The sequence below is a fragment of the Pan troglodytes genome, chromosome 5 (genome assembly GCF_028858775.2).
Source record: "Pan troglodytes isolate AG18354 chromosome 5, NHGRI_mPanTro3-v2.0_pri, whole genome shotgun sequence".
In the NCBI taxonomy this organism is placed as follows: domain Eukaryota; kingdom Metazoa; phylum Chordata; class Mammalia; order Primates; family Hominidae; genus Pan; species Pan troglodytes.
Genome location: NC_072403.2, coordinates 39,560,578 through 39,576,994, shown reverse-complemented (window position 1 = coordinate 39,576,994; position 16,417 = coordinate 39,560,578). Strand labels below are relative to the sequence as shown.

Here is a 16,417-nt window from a genome sequence, read left to right as displayed (position 1 = left end):
GTGCAGGAAACACATCCCTTTTTAACGGACTAGATTTCTATTAATTTATTTAAGGCAATTAACATATTAGTTCTCAGGCCAAAGGATTTGTAAAACATTACACCAAAAGGAGAAAAACAAGCGGTCATGAAACAGCCACGCAAGCGCAGCTCAGCCCTTGTTGCCTGGGCGTACAACTCTTCCCCAGGAAGCCTGGGAAGAGGCAGGTCCTGGGAGCAAGATCGTCCATCATGGAGTCACCAGGCCACCTGGAGCCATGCCGGGGGTGGCATGGACACGACAGTGAGGTCTGCACTGGCTACAGCAGATCTGAGGCACAGAGGGAACTGCACAGCCATGGGCAGGGCTGAGCACAGCACCCTTGAAATAAGTTAAATAACAAAGCCCTAAAATCACTAGTAACAGCATAACTGCCACCTCCCCCAGAGGCCGGCAGCTGCCAAAATGTAGTGCTTGGAGTTAAAGGGGTGACCCCACTCTTAACTACCCACAAGGAGGACTACAAAGAGTTGTCAGTTATTGCTTTAAGGAACAAAGGTCTCTAGGTAGGATTTATCTTCTGCTAAGGCATTAAGGTAAACTGAGTCCCAGTGAACTTTCAAGTCTTTTTAAGGGCTCTAAGCAGGACTGTCAGCTCTGAGGCTCCCCCTCCATGCTCTTCAAAGCCCGGGTGGGTGTCAGGGTGTCTGGCAGAGTGGGAGTGGAGGCTGGCCAGCTGGCTGGGCCACCCAACCCGAGGGAGGGGGCAGTGTTCTTCCCAGTCGCAGTCTCCAGTGATGAGCATCCCCTGTTGGGGCCTTCGGTGGCTCTCCTCAGCGGCTAATGCAGTTCTGGACATCCACAAAGCCTAGGCGTTGCCTGCGTTTCCGCTGCTCCGTCATCTAGGGTTAAGCAGATGCCAACAGGCCTGGTCAGGCCGCCTGGCACCTTCCCTCCATGGGTGCTGTGGAAGAGCTTGGCACCCATCTTCCCCTGTGGGCCCAGCTGCTATTCAGCACTGGCGGCGGGCCAGGGCCCCTCAGGGTGCTTTAAGGATGTTGATGTCAGCACCAAACCCTTGTTCTCAATTAGCGTGTCACAAACCCTGGATTTGATGCAGCTGGGAAACCAGCCCACTAACAGAGGCTGCCTCATCTTCATGCAGGCACTGCCAGATGCAGAAGAGGATGTCTAGGCAAGAGGGCCTTAAACTCCCCCATCTCCAGTGATGGGGATCCCCTCAAAGGACCTACCTGGCAGCTGTCAGAGGAAGGGGATGAGAGACAGAGGGCCCCACCACCCTGTACTAAAGTTTCCACTTGGCCTTGTCTTTAGCAGCCCAAGGCAGGGGTTGTCAACCCCAGTCTGACTTGCCATGCAGGGGAGAGTGGGTTTGGCACCTGCCTTCTCATCCAGGCCCAGGGCCAGAGGCCAGTGGGGAAGAGGGTGGGTTAGGAAGGATGAAGGCAGGCAGGGACTGCCCAGGGATAGAACTCAGGGTGGGCCTGGGATCAGGCGGGGTGCACACCTGCTCCTTGAGCTCATTGAGCTGGGCAGTGAGGTGGGACACCAGCTTCATGGTGGAGTTGAGCTTGTCCTGGAGAATCCGAATCTCATTCTGCTCCCCCTCGCCCTCGTTGCTGACAAGGGACATGGCCCGCATCCGGGGGAACCAGTCCAGGTTCTTGTTCTGAAAAACATCACCAGTGGGTTAAGCAGGCGTGGGCCCGGCCTAGAAAGGCCTCATTTAGAAAAACAGTAGTGTTGGGGGAGGCTTCTGCCACACCCTTAACAAAATTACTCGTCAGGGATGTGTCATGGGAAAATCTGAATTGACCTGGTCCTCCCTGGGGCCAGAGTGAGCTGGCAGTCAACCCTCTGTCAACCCTCTGCCACCGAGACAGGCTGACTTCCGTTAGGCAGCGTCGGCAGCTGAGTTTGAGTCCTTTGCTGGTATCAGCACCATCTGTTTACTCTCATAACACCCCCTGAGAGGTGGAGGAAGGCCTCTGCACCCAGACAGACCCTGGATCTCCTTCCTTCCTTCCTTCCTCCCGCCCGCCTGCCTGACAAGCACGCCCCACGCCCCGGGAAGACGCAAGTCAGACAGATGGCAAATTGAGGGATCGGGAGGCTCCGCTGAGGAGAGCTGGCATCTGACACGTGTCTGGGAGGCAAAGCCACGTTTCCCAGGACAGAGGAGTCGGGGGGGAGGGGGCACCAAGCAATTCTCAGCTTTCTTGTAGTAAGCTGTGAATTCTCAGACCAACAGATAAACCTGTACACAAAGATCAGTTTGAAATACAGACTAAATGATAAATAATTCCTTCTTTATGATTCATTGCCTTCACTCCATTATTACAGAAATTGGACAGATGACATTTGATTTCTCTAAGTGATTTTTAAAGTTTTTCCAGGCTCCCCTTCAGCCCAGGATCATCTAATTCAGACTTTTTAGGAAGCAGCCTGCCTTCCCACCGAGCTAGAAAACACTCCCTGAGAGCGGCCCACAGATCACTGGCCACGGGCAGGGTCTCCCCAACTCCACCCCTCCTCAGCATCACTGCATGACAGGCCCAGGGATACCACACGTGTTCTTCGGGGCTGATGGGTTTGCTGTGGGATTTTTCCTGACACCCAAAAGTGTGAGGAGGCCCCTCTGCAGCAGCGGGCTTCCGTGCAGCCCAGAGCTGCTTCCAGCTGCTGCTCCTCGCCCTGCTGACCTTTCAACAAGTGTCTGCAGCTGTCCGAGCCCCTCCGCCTGGCCTCCTAGGGCCAACAGTCAGATAGGGCCACTCCTCTCCAGGGCCCAGGGTACTCAGAAGCTAAAACCATGAGGCCTCTGGTGCACAGTGATGACTCTAGAATGGCTGGTTTGGGCCCACAGGCCCAGCACAGCCCCTGCTCACACCTTGATCATCTGGGCCACGTAGCTCTCAGGGCCCGTGTAGTCGGTCTTGTTCTTCACGCGGACCAGCACAATGAAGTACAAGTAGTTCCACATGTTGTGCTCCAGCTTGATGTGTTCCTCAAATGACACTGTCTTGTTATCAAACTTGTCCCTCTCCAGACCTGAGGGTGCAGAGGGCGGGAATGAAACCATCAGCCTTCAAGAGCCACTGCAGGGTCACCTGCTGGAGGGGACCCAGCTTCCGGGGGTTGGAGGCATTTGTTCTCGGGATGAGCGCTTCCAACAGCTCGCTCTGGGCTATTTGGGTCACTTCTATTTAAAGCAGCAGCCACTTAGTGGAGATCCTGCCCTGCCGCAGCTGCAGCCCTCCCGCAGCGGCAACCGAGGACTCTAGGAGTAAACGCGAGAATTTCTCGAACTCAGGGGAAGCCCGAATGGCTGAATGAGCGAGGTCCTACAGGCCATACAGGTGACACCTGCCTGAGCCCGAGGTGGCTGGTGAGGGGACTAGCACTTCATTTCAGGGGTAGGAAAAGCACTGGACTGAGACCAGAAGCTCCAGACACTGACTGGGCTCATGTCCTCACCTAGAAACCCCAAGGGTTTACAGGGATGGGCCTGTCCCACTCCTTTCTGACTCCCAAGTTCAGGCAGGGTCATGTTCTCCCCAGTTCTGGGATGAGCAAATGCATCAAATCATCAGCCCCGGGCCAGGGTTCCCCAGGGCAGGAAGGGCCAAACCGCCACTGCCACTGGCATCAGATGATGTTCCAGCCCCGCTGCGGCCTCCACAGAGCAGGAAGCAACCCTCACCACAGATGAAGCATGTCGTCTTAAGAATCTCCTCCTTCTTCTGCTTCTCACTACGCAGGTCAGCGAAGGTGTCGATGATTACCCCAAAGATGAGGTTCAGCACAATGATGATGACGATGAAGAAGAACAGGAGGTCATAGACCACTCGGGCTGGGAAGAGAGACTCCTGCAGGGGATGAGGCAGGGAGGCTGGGCCCAGTGGTCCCCACATTCACCGGGGCAAGATAGGACTCAGGTTGGGGCCAGGGCTGTGATATTGGGGACCCAACCCCTAGCAGAAGGAAATGAGGGCCTCTGGCTTGGGGGCCATCGGATGGCAGAGTGGACCCAACCTGGCTCCACAGAGCAAGAATTGCAAGCAGAAGCCCTGAGTTTGGGTTAGGAAAGCGTGGACTCAGGACATGCCGGGGTGGAGGCCTGCAGAAGGAGTCTGGCGGGGAGGTAGGGCTACGAGTCTCGGTGTGTCTCTGCCCCTAACATTGGTGAGGGAAAGAGGCAGCTCTGAACACCTCTGCCCACCCTCAGGACGCCTGGCCTCACACATTCCAGAAACCCTCTGTCTGGCCAGGGAGGCGGCCTCTCACTCCCAAGCAACAGGGGAAGGCCTGACATTCGGGAATGTGGCTGCCCAAGCCAAATCATGAGGCCTCCTGATAAAGCTGACTCAGCTCCGCCCTCTGCCCGCCTGCTGTGGGCTAGGAAAGCCAGTGGTCACCATCCCTAGCCCTGGGGCAAAGTTTGGTTGCCAAAGTCTTTCCTTATGGAATGGGAGGGTGAGGGGGCAGCTAAGCAGTAATATCATGGAATTGGCCAGGTGTGGAAAGCAGGGAAAAGTGGATACAAGTTCGGGGGAGGGGGTTCAACCCTGAATATCTGATGCGAGGCCAAGGACAGGACTCTCCACAGTTGCTGATCTGGACAGTGGCTTGGGCCCCACAGGTTTGGGAGTGGGCAGGAGTGCTCACATCTTTGGAGGGCTTGCGGAGAATGTCGCCCACGCCACCACCGTTGCGTAGCCCATGGTTCATGACAGTGACGATGCACATCAACAGAGTGTCACAGGCCCGCTCTGTGCTGTCCAGCTCCCTGTCCTCTGCAAGCGGAGAGTGTGCTGAGGCCCAGGCTGCCTGCTCCCCCTACCCCACACAGACTCCTGCACACACACCACCCTCACCTTCCAGGACCTCAGGCACCGAGACCCCTGAGACACAGTCCATCTTGTCCCCACTGCAGGTGTCCACAAATGCAGCAGCTCCATGTGGCATCCCCAGGGGGCTGGCTGGAGGGGATATGGATGAGATCATCAGGAGGTCCAGTGCCTGGCCTTATCATCCCCTGGCTCTGTCCCCAGCGTCACATCCTCCAGGAAACCTTCCCTGGTCCTGGATTGCCAGCCCTCCACTGTCCAGCCACAGTGAAGGGTCATCACGCCTCTGCCCCCGACTGGGTTGCACACTAAGGGCAGGGAGGGGTCTCTGTACCCCTAGGCCTGGCACACGGGCAGTTTCTGCAAATACTGGGTTTAACATGAATGACAGTTCAAGGGACTCCAGCCCTCAAGCAAGGGGTTCCTTAGGGGCCAGAGACCCAAGGCTCTCCCACCCACTCAGTGTGTTCCAGAAAAGAGCGAGGCAGACTGGTGTTAGCTAGACGTCCCCAGAAGCCAAGAGGAGAAGCAGACGGGAGCCTGGTGAGGTAAGCGCTGCAGGTCCTGGTCCTGACGCCAGACATTTGTGAGACCCAACCTCATTCCCCACAACCTGCCCAGGAGAGGAAGCCTCCAAGACCTGTGGAGTGGTTGTTGGGCAGCCGGTCGACCTCGAGAATGAAGTCATCCTTGAGGAAGAGGAAGCCGACGATGGAGAAGAGGTAGACCAGGATGAGGGCCAGCAGGGCTGTCAGCAGGATGGAGCGGCCATTGCGGGTCACACTCTTGATGACGTTGAACAGCGTCTCCTCGCGGTAGATGAGGTCAAAGAGCTGCAGGATGGGGTTGAGATAGGGATGGCACCTTGAGGGGCTGGGCCGGCCACTCTCACTGGGGCTGCCACTGGAACCCTGAGGGCTGCCTGGGCTCCAGACAGTTTCCCAAGGCTCCTCCAGGGAGGTCTGCACTTAGTCGTATCCAAGCTGGGTGGGCCTGTCAGGGGAGCTTCTCGAGAAACCTGGAATTCTAAGGTCACAGAAAGGGAGTGGTCCAGGGGAAGGCACGAGGGGTGAAACGGGTGGCTGAATACCAACCAACTCTTAAAATGTACTTGCTGCATGCCAGGAAACAGTGTAAGTGCTTTCCATGCATTAGCTCATTTCATCTCACAATTATTTTAGAATGCAGGGGCTGTTGTTATCCCCATTTTACAGGTGAGGAAACTGAGGCATGGGGCAGTTAAGAAACTTGCCCAGTTACACAACGAGTAGTAGCCCAGCTGAGATGCAAACCCCTGGTCCAGCTCCGGAGTCCAGGCTTGAACCACCACTGTACAGGAGAAAGGGGTCAGATGGCCACCAGGAGTGGCCATCAGGGCCTTGAGGGCCAGGCTTGGGTCAGGCAGAGGAAGACTCTGAAATTTCACTGCTCCCAGCCCAGCAGCAAAAGGACTGGACAGAGAGACTGGTGCCAGGGAACTGCCAACAACTCATGGGAAGCCCCAACCACCCCATGCCCCCATCCAGCCCCAGCCCACCCAGAAGGCCTCACCAGGATGCTGTAGAACAGCTCATGAGCAAAGAGGCCCAGGACACTGGTCAGGATGTAGCCCACGTGGTAGAGGAATTCCATGTCCATGACCATGGCCTTATAGCCCCGGATGAAGGTGCCACGGTTGCCCACGAAGCTCACCACAAACACGATCTTGTTGGTCAGCTGGGGGCGAGTGCAAGGCATGAGAGTCAGCACCCTACCACCTATGCTGAATCTGCACACATGCCCCCCAGTGCCCAGCTCAGAGCCTGGGAGGCATGGCATTAATGAAATTGCTTCCAGAAATGCATCTAGGCGCCTGGGACTCAGAATACAGAGGCAGCCCCTTGGGTCCTCAGTTCCAGGAAGACAGTGAGGTACAGGCAAAGGAGGATGGGGACAGAGAAGACCACTGACTGGGTCTATCAGGGAAAGGTATTCCTTGCTCAAAGCACTTATTTCCATCTGTCAGGAGATTGTCATTATGTATGAATCTTCACATCTGCCGCGTAGCAGTGCCTCTGGGCAGTGCACAGTGTGCACAGCCACCCTGACCCTGTTGCTCCAAAGGGACTCTTGAATTTCTGTCTCTGAGTGCCAGCTGCCCTCAGGTGTTGAGGGAAAGGAAGAAGGTACAGAACAGTCCCTGCCACCGGTCTATAAGGAACTTGGGAGCCCAACAGAGAGGAGGGGATGGGACAGAGCAGTGGCTCCTGGAAGCAGCAGGCCAGCTTGCCGTCTGAATGCACAGTGAGCATGAGCTTGTTTGGGAATGGGGGCTCCCTCTGGCACTCACATTGAGGGCACCCAGGATGTTGAGTGTGGGCCCGATGCCCAGATAGTAGATGGAGCGCAGGATGAGCGCCACGATGAGGGGGCGGATGCTGTAGCGCTTGGTGAACAGGGCCGCGATGGAGAAGCAGATGAGGATCCAGAAGAGCAATGAGATGAGAGGGGAGTCCAGCACGCCTGGGGGCCAGGGGCAGGGTGAGCAGGGCTCCCTCAAGCCCACCACGGCCCCAGAGCAGGTCCAACAGGTGCCGAAAAGCCACCTTCTCCTGGCCGCCTTCCCGGTTAAGTTCCTGGTGCCTGGTTTTAGCCTCCTCCATTACACCTGCCTCTCAGGCCTAAGCCGGAGGCCCTGTCCGGCTGCAGCTACCAGGTCTTGTTTCTGGCTGACACATCTGTGCGTGTGCACGTGCCTGCATGCGCCATCTCCCATGAGGTCAAAGACCCTGACCATCCCTTTTGACCGCACCTGTGTCTCCATGATGGGGTGAGAGCCCACAGGATGGCGCAGGGGGTGCTTCTGCACACTCTGCATCTGGTCCCCTCAGAGGCCAGCTGGCCTCAAGGCTCTGCCCCAACCCAGGGAGGAAGCATGGCAGGGCCCGGGGAACCTGCCGGCCAGCCCTGTGTTCTCACCTGTGGACGCACCCTCCATGTAAGGGTAGAAGAAGGCAATGATGATGTTGATAAACACGGCCAGGTTGAAGGAGATGCTGCCCCACAGGGTCATGCGGCGGGAGAACCAGTAGATCAGCGGCATGCCTGAAGAGGAGGGCAACGGTAAGCTGCTGGAGGGCCCTGGTGAGCACCCCCTGCCCCTTGCATGTGGGGCACCGCTCAGGAGGAAGCCACACATGGAAGAGCCCTTCCTTGGGGTGAGGCGGGGGTGGGCGCAGGGCACCCACAGGCAGGCAAAGGAGGCCGTTATAACAGGGCATCAGTGAGCAGCTCCAGACCGCCCCACCCTCCCGCCCGTGGGTCCTCACTGCGGAGCTTGCGCTGCCACTCCATCTCGTTGTGCAGGAAGGAGGACTGGTCGAAGAAGTCGCTCACTTTGCTGCCCTGCTCGTCCTGCTCAGTAGTGGTGAAGAGCCGGTGCTTGGTTTCCTCTGTCAGGAACTGGCAGATGCCGGGCACTGGGAACACGATCTGCTCCATGCTGCGGTCCTGCCGCACAATCTGAGCACACACAGCACATGGTCACGCCCGGCACAGGCGGTCACACCCGGCGCAGGCTCCCACGCCCGCCCCTGCTGCCCACAGGCCCACCTCGATCTGGGACGTGTGGTTCTCGTAGTAGGCCAGGGGATCTTCCTCCTCCTCCTGTGCTGGCACTGAGGACTTGAGCATCTGTGACAGCTGCTTGTTGTTGAGGCTGAGCTGGAGGTGGGGAGGGCGCGGAGGTCAGGCCCCAGCCTCCACATCCAGGCTGGCACTCAGCCCCCACCCTCCCAGGCCTTCGCCTAGCTCTGAACTACACTTCAGCGAGTGTCCCCGCCAAGCCAGAGCAGGCCAAGCCCAGCCCAACTAGGACTGAGCCTTGAGAACCTGGTGCCGAGGGGAGTGGGAGAGCCATGACCAGAGAATCCCAGAGGATAGCGGGGGCCTCCTCAGTCCTGCCCAAGTGTAGCCCGGGTCCTGCTTGAAGCTTCCAGACCCACCCTAGACCCACCTGAGCCTTGCTTCCATTTCTGTCTGGGTTTCACCCCCGGCTGCCAGTCCCAATCAGCCCCCTGAGCTGTACCCCCAAATTCTAGCCTGGCTCATATTCTAGGGCCTCACTCTGTTCCAGGCCACGCCCTTGGGTCAAGTGTCCTCCCTGGGTTCCAGGCCCCACCCCCACCCCAGTCTCGGGGCCAGCACCCACCATGGAAGAGATACTCTCGGCCTCCTCGTCTTGAATGCGCTTCACCGGCTTCAGCAGGTGCTGCAGCTGTTTATTGTGCCTGGAGAGCTGAGGGAAATGGCAGCACAGTCACCAGGGCGTGGTGGCTGAGGGACATGGTGGCTGGGGGGCGACAATGGCGACTGGGGGAGTGATGGCAGCTGGGGGGGCATGGTGGCTGGGGGACATGGTGGCTGGGGGGCAACAATGGCGACTGGGGGGTGATGGCAGCTGGGGCGGGGCACGGTGGCCAGGGGGGTGATGGCCGTTGCCACGGGTGGAACTGGTACCTGCAGCGCCAGGATATAGATGTTATGGCCCACTTCACGTGGGCTCACCTCCGAGTTCTCACGCTCTTCCTCCTGCAGGTAGGCCTTCTTGATGACGTCCACCTGGAGGGGCAGTGCCTGTTCCAATGCTCTCTTCCTAGGGCGGTAGGGCCAGCCAGGCCCTCATCCCCATCCCAACACACTCCACCTGGTTCCGCCCGCCTGCCCGCCTGCCCAGCCTCACCAGCTCCTGGGGCCGCAGGCTGATGAGGATTCGCTCAGCATTTTCACTGTCATGCCGGCTCTCCATCAGAGCCAGGAGCAGCTTGGAGGCATTGTCCTGGGTGGAGGGGCAGAGGGAGGCAGGCCACAGTCTCAGGACACCATGCCCCTGACAACTTCTCCCTCATTCCTCTCCATAACAGCTCTCCCATCCCACAAAAGGTCAGGTGCCATGACCTTCCCATCCTCCCTCCTCCCGGCTTAATGAGAAGCATCCTGCACAGCCAGCCCACCCATAGGCTTGCCTTCACCCCCGCTGTGGCAAACACTCAGGTACCCAGACAGCAGACACACACATAGCAAGTCCTCAGCTAAACCAGAATATATTTGCATCCAGAGTGAGTGTATGTTCCAGCATGCTTAAACATGCGTATATTACACACCCTGCACACACCACACACTTGTGCATCCAGATGATGCCCCATCACACACACAATGCTAACACCCACATTACACACCACTATGCACACTTGACACACAAGTCACACATACATGCATGCACATCACATGCACACCCAGCACTCACACACCTGCCACTGGGCCCCACCTTGAGCTGCAGCACCAGATCCATGCGGTACTTGCACAGGGGGCTGATGTCATTGAGGATCAGTGCGGTGATGATGTCTATGCCATTGGACTCATGAGTCACAATGCAAGTCTGGCAGGAGGCAGTGGGGGACACAGGGCCCAGGCCCTCTCAGAATAGTGGCAGCTCCAGAGACCTCAGCCTCTCTCCCTGCCCCAGCTGGCTCCATCTACCCACATGTCCACACTGCCACCCTGGCTGCCACTTATGCCACCAGGACAGCTCACCTGGTTCTCATGGCAGGGGCCCTGGCAGTACTCAGTGAGGGTCTCCAAGGTCTGGATGACGAGGCCCACGTTGTCCTCATTGATGTAGAGCCCCAGCAGCCCCAGGCCGCCCGTGGTGCTGCCGCACATGATGTCCAGGAACTGCAGCGTCTCACACACCAAGTTGTAGTTGGTTTTGTTGTTCTGACAGCGCAGGAAGTTCTGCAGGGCACAGAAGGGTTGGGCACAGCACAGCTGCAGCACGGAGAGGGAGGCTGGCCTGGGAAGCACGATCTTGTGTGCTGCAGGGGTAGGGGAACCACCAGCCACAAAGCAGCAGTGCCCAGGGCAGGGCACACATGCCATAGAGGGACACCAGCCACACTGCCTGGTCTGCATGCCGGCTGGCCAGCGGGGGAAGGGGCAGGTGTGTGGCGAGGCACTCACCTGCAGGTCCCGGTTGTGGTTCTCACACAGCAGCTGCAGAAAGCGCAGGATGGGCTGCATGATGAGCACGGATGTGCCCATCTCACTGCTCTGCACACGTTCGCTCACCTCGTGCCCCCGGCGCAGGCTGGGGCCCAGCGAATAGTGGGATGAGGAGCCAGGTATCGAGAAGGAGGCCACGCGGCCTGTGGGCGAGACCTGGTGAGGCTGGAGCTGCCCACCCCCTTGGCCACCCCCCTGCACATCTTATCCTGGGATCCCCGTCACGCCGTGCCTCTGCCTCAGACCCCTGACCTTTTGTGGTGGGGTCGACTGGCTCGCGGTCCTCATGTGGCTGGCTGCCCAGGTCATTCATGTTGACTGCCACCGTGGACTTGGTCTCCTGCTGGGCCCGCTTCATGCGGTCGTGCAGCACCTTGAAGAAGCGCTCTGACTTCTTGTCACTCATCATCAGGTTGTGGAAGGATTTCTGGAGGTGGACAGTGGCCAGGGAGCAACCTCAGCACTGGGCCCTGCTCCTACTCAGGGCGTGGGGCAGGCACACCACACTGCTGGGGCCGCTGGGGCGGCAGGGGCCTGGCTGCAGGCCTGGGTGCTGGCGGCTAGCATCCATGGCCACCCATGGGCAGCTCCATGCCCCATATCTGCTCCTGTGTCACGTGGTCCTTTCATCACCCCCGCATACCCCTCTGCCCCAGCCAGGCCTGAGCCCATCTCCTCACCATCCTGCCCCCATCATGCCCACTCTTCTCACCTCTCAGCCACTGCTCAGGCCTCTCCTCTTTCACACCCTCCTCGGCCTTCAGTGCCCAACTCAAGGCCCACCTCCTCCAAAAAGGGAGGGAGGCAAAGGAGGGCATGTCCAGGCCCCAGGCCCCCCACACCTGGATCTCTGTGTTGCCACCATCCAGCAGGTGGATGGCCAGGCCGATGCTCTCCTGGAAGATCTTCTCATTCTTGGTGCTGGTGATGAGGTCGCATACCAACTTGGTGGCCCCCTCCTTGTCCAGCCGGCACTGGGTGGCCGCGATTGCCGACCAGTCTGGGTCCAGGCCTGGAGGCGGGACTCAGTTGAGGGAGAGCTGGTGTGACAGGAGAGTGGAAGGGAGGGCCCGGGGGCAGGGGAAGGTGATACTGACCAGTGCCTATGGGGTCGGGAAGGTCCCCCCGCGAGGTGGACTTCCGGTTCTGGAGGTAGTTTTGCAGCAGCATCTTGCGCAGCTGGTTGCCCTGGGGGAGGATGGGAGTGAGGCCCCATTGTGGGTACAGCCCACCACTGACCACTGGCCTGACGGGCTTGACCCTGAGCCCCTGGGTACTCCTGACTGGCCCACCCAGCACTTGCCCCACCAGGGCACTCACCCGGTCCCCGTACTTGGTCTTCTTGAGCAGCATCTGCTGCAGGGTCCGCAGCACCTTGATGCACAGCTTCTCCTCCGACTCCATGAGGTCCTTGGTGTGCTGGATCAGCCTGAGCCGGCCAAGGAGGCAGCTCAGGGCAGCCCCACACTGCCTGCCTCCAGCTACTTCCCCACCCCATCCCAGGCAGGAACACCCCCAGGCCCTCTGACCCAGTGAGCCTGTCTAGTCCCCACCGGGCCCTTCTCTGTCCCCTGCCGCTGCACCCCTGCTGCCCCCGTGCCCCAGTGTCTCGCTCACTTGGACAGGAAGCCCCCACTCTCGCAGCGCTGGTAGGCCTCACTGCCCTCTAGGAAGAGCAGCTCAGGCCAGTGCAGGACATCCACCAGCACGGACAGCTCAGCCTGTACCAGGGGCTTCAGCCGCTCCTCCAGGGCTGTGATGATGTCCTGGGGTGGGCAGGGCAGAGTCATTGCCAGGCCCAAGAAATGACCCGGGTGTGACTGCCATTCCCCCGACCCAAACGCCAAACAGCCCCACAGATTGCCCTGCCTCTGTCTGAGGGGCCCACACCCACAGAGACACCCTGAACACAGCGTGATGTCTGTCTGCTCAGAGCCCTGGCTGGGAGCTGCCAAGCCTGGCTTCTCTCCCAGCTCTGTGTGACCTTGGGCAAACCCCTTACCCTCTCTGAGCCTCAGTCTCCTGCCACATGGGGAAAATAATCCACCACACCCCCTCTACAGGCCAACGAGACAGCGCACAGAAATGTGCTGCATAGACAAGAGGGCGCTGCAGGAGTGAGGGGTGGTCCCGACCCCCTCATGAGCTCCAACCCCACTAGCAGGCCTCTGGGTTCTCCAGGCTTCCTCTGGAAGGAGGCTCCCCACTCCCCTGCTGCTGGGTCGGCCCTTAGCAGCCCCAGAGTGTAGAGAAGCCAACCAGCCCCTTCCTGGAAGTGTGGGCAGGACAGGAAGAAACACTCCCCGAGAACTTGCCCCTCCAAAGTAGGGGAGCTGCTGACTCAACCAAGCAGCTCCCGAGGCAGATGCCAGGCAGCCCCACACCCACCTGCAGCTTCTCAATGATGTTCTTGTAGTCCCACTGGTTGGCGGTGGGGGTGACGCGGGGGAAGGCCCGCGTGGTTGCCTTGTAGCTGGAGGCGTTCCGCTGGGCGGCAGCTGCACAGCTGGCTCCACTGCTGAGCATCGAGCTGATGTGGGCATCCAGGTCCAAGGGCAACAAGATGGCCCGGCCCTTGGCTGGGTTGGAAGGGAGGGGGTGCTGGAGTGCTGGTGCGGGGGCAGTTCAGCCAGCCAGAGGCCAGGCTCAGGGCTGCCACACCAGGAGACAGAGTGAACTAGACCAAGGGTCTGGGAGACAGAGACCCCCCACCCCGGCCTATGCTTGAAGGACTGAGAGGCTTTCTTCCCCTTGTTGGGTAAAAGGAGTTTCTGCCTCTTTGATTCCCCCCCGCTCTACCCTGACTTCCCCTTCCTCTCTCTCACCTGTCCTCTCTTCTTCCCCAACTGTCCCTAACAATCCACAGGCCTGCTCCTGCCTGAGCCCATCTGCAAATACCCATAAAAAACTAGCTGGAGAATGTCGGCGAGCATCCTTCTCTGGGGAACTGACCCAGGGGAGAAAACAGCTTCTCTCAATTGCCAGGATGAGGCAGACGCCAAGAAGAACTTACTGACAACCACCTGGGAGCAGGAGATGGGCGAGCTTAGGGATAAAGTGTTTATTAGGAGGGCAGGCGTCCCCACTGCGAGCGGCAGGAGGAGTGGTTTGGGGCTGGCCAGTGCCCCGGCACACTCACCCACCATGGCGAGGGTCCGGATGCAGGCCTCCACGGAGCCCTTGTGCTGCTGCTGTAGCCACGGACACTCGAGGAGGCGTGTGGTAGACTGCAGCAGCTGCACCACAATCGTCTGGTGTGTCTGCAAGAAGTCACAGAGCCCACTGCTGCAGCCCAGGCCCCCACCCTGGGCAACCCCAGGTCCAGGAACCAGGGCCCAATCAGAATGGGCATGGGTGGAGAGACGGAGCCTTCACTAGCCACCATGTGCCTCTGTGCCAGTTGGAAAAAGGTGCTTGTATTCCCTTCAGCAGTGCACGACCTGCCCAACTGTACACGGCAGCCCTGTAACTCACCAAGGCCGTGGGCTCATAGCCATGTTGCTGACCCTTTTAAAAAATGTTTAAAAAAATTAATGTCGTAAAAAGGTGATGGATTTACATGGTTCAAAAACCAAAAGGTTATTTAAAAGATAACACTTTGAGGCCGGGCGCAGTGGCTCACACCTGTAATGTCAGCACTTTGGGAGGCCAAGGTGGGTGGATGACTTGAGGTCAGGAGTTCGAGACCAGCCTGGCCAACATGGTGAAACCCTGTCTCTACTAAAAATACAAAAATTAGCCGGACGTGGTGGCGGGTGCCTATAATCCCAGCTACTTGGGAGGCTGAGGCTGGAGAATTGCTTGAACCTGGGAGGCAGGGGTTGCAAGTGAGCCAAGGTTGTGCTACTGCACTCTAGCCTGGGACACAGAGTGAGACTCCGTCTCAAAAAAAAAAAAAACATAACACTTTGAGAAGTCTCTCCCCCGTCACCCTCACTGCCCTGGAGCTGATCAAGGATGGGGAAAGCTGCTATCAATTACCAGAGTTCCATCGTCCCAATGCAATCCCAGGGCCCAAACAATGTGTGTCAAAATACACCACCCTTCCTGAGAAGGCAGAACTCAGCATTTTTCCCCCCAGTCTTAGAAGCACGATCCCACCCCACCGCAGCCCCTATGCCCCTAGGTAGCCCCTTTTGTTGGTTTCTTTTGTATCCTTCCAGTGTTTCTTTGATTTCGGTCATGTAGCAGGGCCCTTCCTTAAGGGAACCTGGCTCGCTTTCATTCAGGGGGGCTCTGGGCTGAGCACTGGCTCGAGTCTGGGAATCTGGGGATTGACCAAGGAGCCATGAATCTTTCGAGATTCAAATCAGGCTTCTGTACACTGGCCTGGAGCCCTTCTGCTTAGGCCTTCAGAAGGCTGCCTGCCTATTTCAGTTCTAAGATCACTATGATCAACTAGCTAGCACGAAGGATCCTGCCAGGGAGACTGTCGTGACCCCTGCTTTGGCTGTACCATCCCATGGATGGCACATCTGCCTTATCTTTGGTGAATAAGTGCTGCCACTCCGGGATCCGCCACACCCACTGGAGTTAGGAGTTCCTGCTGGATGGTACCATTCCCACTGTCATTCTGGCCCATAGAAACTGAGATAGCGAATGCTTGTTGTTTTAACTGCTAGGTTTGGGGATAATTTGTTAACACGGTATAGATAACTAATATACTTAGGCCGGGCGCGGTGGTTCACACGTGTAATCCCAGCACTTTGGGAAGCCGAGGTGGGCGGATCATGAGGTCAGGAGATTGAGACCATCCTGGCTAACATGGTGAAACCCTGTCTCTACTAAAAATACAAAAATTAGCTGGGCGTGGTGGCGGGCACCTGTAGTCCCAGCTACTTGGGAGGCTGAGGCAGGAGAATGGCGTGAACCAGGAGGCAGAGCTTGCAGTAAGCAGAGATCGCGCCACTGCACTCCAGCCTGGGCGACAGAGTGAAACTCCGTCTCAAAAAAAAAAAAAAAAAAGATAACCAATACACTTATGTATCCTTTTGTTACTTCTTTCTGTACTATAAGCAAATATAAATATGTATTCTTATTTCCCCGCTTCCCTTCACAAAAGCTAGGCAAGTCGGCCCTGGGGTGGGGGGAGAGGAGAAGCTCACCTGCAGGGAAGTGCTGTTCTCAGAGAATGGGGAGCTGAAGAAGGCGTTGATGGTGTCCAGCACAACGCTCAGCACGTACTTCTCCAAGGTGGGGTCAGCCACGCGCTTCTCACGCTTGCTGCAGACCTGAGGCAGGAGAGAGGGATGGCTGGGGGCTCCTCACATGGGGCCCCTCCACTCCCACACCTCCTGGGGGGCTTCACCCACACCCCTCACAGGGACAGACCCGAGCCATGTCCAGGGTGAAGTTCTCGAAGAGCGTCCAGATGTGGTTGCTGGTGTAGATCTCCTTCATCTCCACCTCCGTGTCCACGTAGCAGTGGTTCACGAAGTTCACGTAGGCCATTTTCACCTGGGCAGTGGGCGGGAGGTCAGGGGTGCAAGCAGGGCCGCCTGGCCAGGCTCTCCCTGCCACAATGCTCC

The 16,417-nt window shown here is 58.1% G+C and overlaps 1 protein-coding gene across 3 annotated transcripts in view; it reads right to left on the bottom strand.

Annotated features, from left to right (window-relative positions):
• Nucleotides 1-30: 30 nt before the first annotated feature.
• The window catches only part of ITPR3 (inositol 1,4,5-trisphosphate receptor type 3), a 75,282-nt gene continuing 58,895 nt past the window's right edge, over nucleotides 31-16,417 (bottom strand). For all 3 annotated transcript variants that reach the window (XM_016955263.4, XM_016955262.4, XM_024357151.3), the window contains 27 exons: nucleotides 16,221-16,346; nucleotides 15,995-16,120; nucleotides 14,029-14,149; nucleotides 13,278-13,468; nucleotides 12,507-12,655; nucleotides 12,210-12,318; nucleotides 11,987-12,077; nucleotides 11,732-11,901; nucleotides 11,142-11,316; nucleotides 10,848-11,032; nucleotides 10,422-10,622; nucleotides 10,156-10,266; nucleotides 9,571-9,666; nucleotides 9,348-9,449; nucleotides 9,040-9,126; nucleotides 8,442-8,552; nucleotides 8,159-8,351; nucleotides 7,809-7,934; nucleotides 7,180-7,352; nucleotides 6,402-6,566; nucleotides 5,491-5,683; nucleotides 4,878-4,982; nucleotides 4,669-4,796; nucleotides 3,704-3,869; nucleotides 2,891-3,051; nucleotides 1,508-1,669; nucleotides 31-881 (listed from right to left, as the gene is read on the bottom strand). In XM_016955263.4, coding sequence (XP_016810752.3) covers nucleotides 813-881; nucleotides 1,508-1,669; nucleotides 2,891-3,051; nucleotides 3,704-3,869; nucleotides 4,669-4,796; nucleotides 4,878-4,982; nucleotides 5,491-5,683; nucleotides 6,402-6,566; nucleotides 7,180-7,352; nucleotides 7,809-7,934; nucleotides 8,159-8,351; nucleotides 8,442-8,552; nucleotides 9,040-9,126; nucleotides 9,348-9,449; nucleotides 9,571-9,666; nucleotides 10,156-10,266; nucleotides 10,422-10,622; nucleotides 10,848-11,032; nucleotides 11,142-11,316; nucleotides 11,732-11,901; nucleotides 11,987-12,077; nucleotides 12,210-12,318; nucleotides 12,507-12,655; nucleotides 13,278-13,468; nucleotides 14,029-14,149; nucleotides 15,995-16,120; nucleotides 16,221-16,346 — 3,792 coding nt within the window. In that variant the 3' untranslated portion in view covers nucleotides 31-812. The remainder of the gene's footprint in view (nucleotides 882-1,507; nucleotides 1,670-2,890; nucleotides 3,052-3,703; nucleotides 3,870-4,668; nucleotides 4,797-4,877; nucleotides 4,983-5,490; nucleotides 5,684-6,401; nucleotides 6,567-7,179; nucleotides 7,353-7,808; nucleotides 7,935-8,158; nucleotides 8,352-8,441; nucleotides 8,553-9,039; nucleotides 9,127-9,347; nucleotides 9,450-9,570; nucleotides 9,667-10,155; nucleotides 10,267-10,421; nucleotides 10,623-10,847; nucleotides 11,033-11,141; nucleotides 11,317-11,731; nucleotides 11,902-11,986; nucleotides 12,078-12,209; nucleotides 12,319-12,506; nucleotides 12,656-13,277; nucleotides 13,469-14,028; nucleotides 14,150-15,994; nucleotides 16,121-16,220; nucleotides 16,347-16,417) is intronic.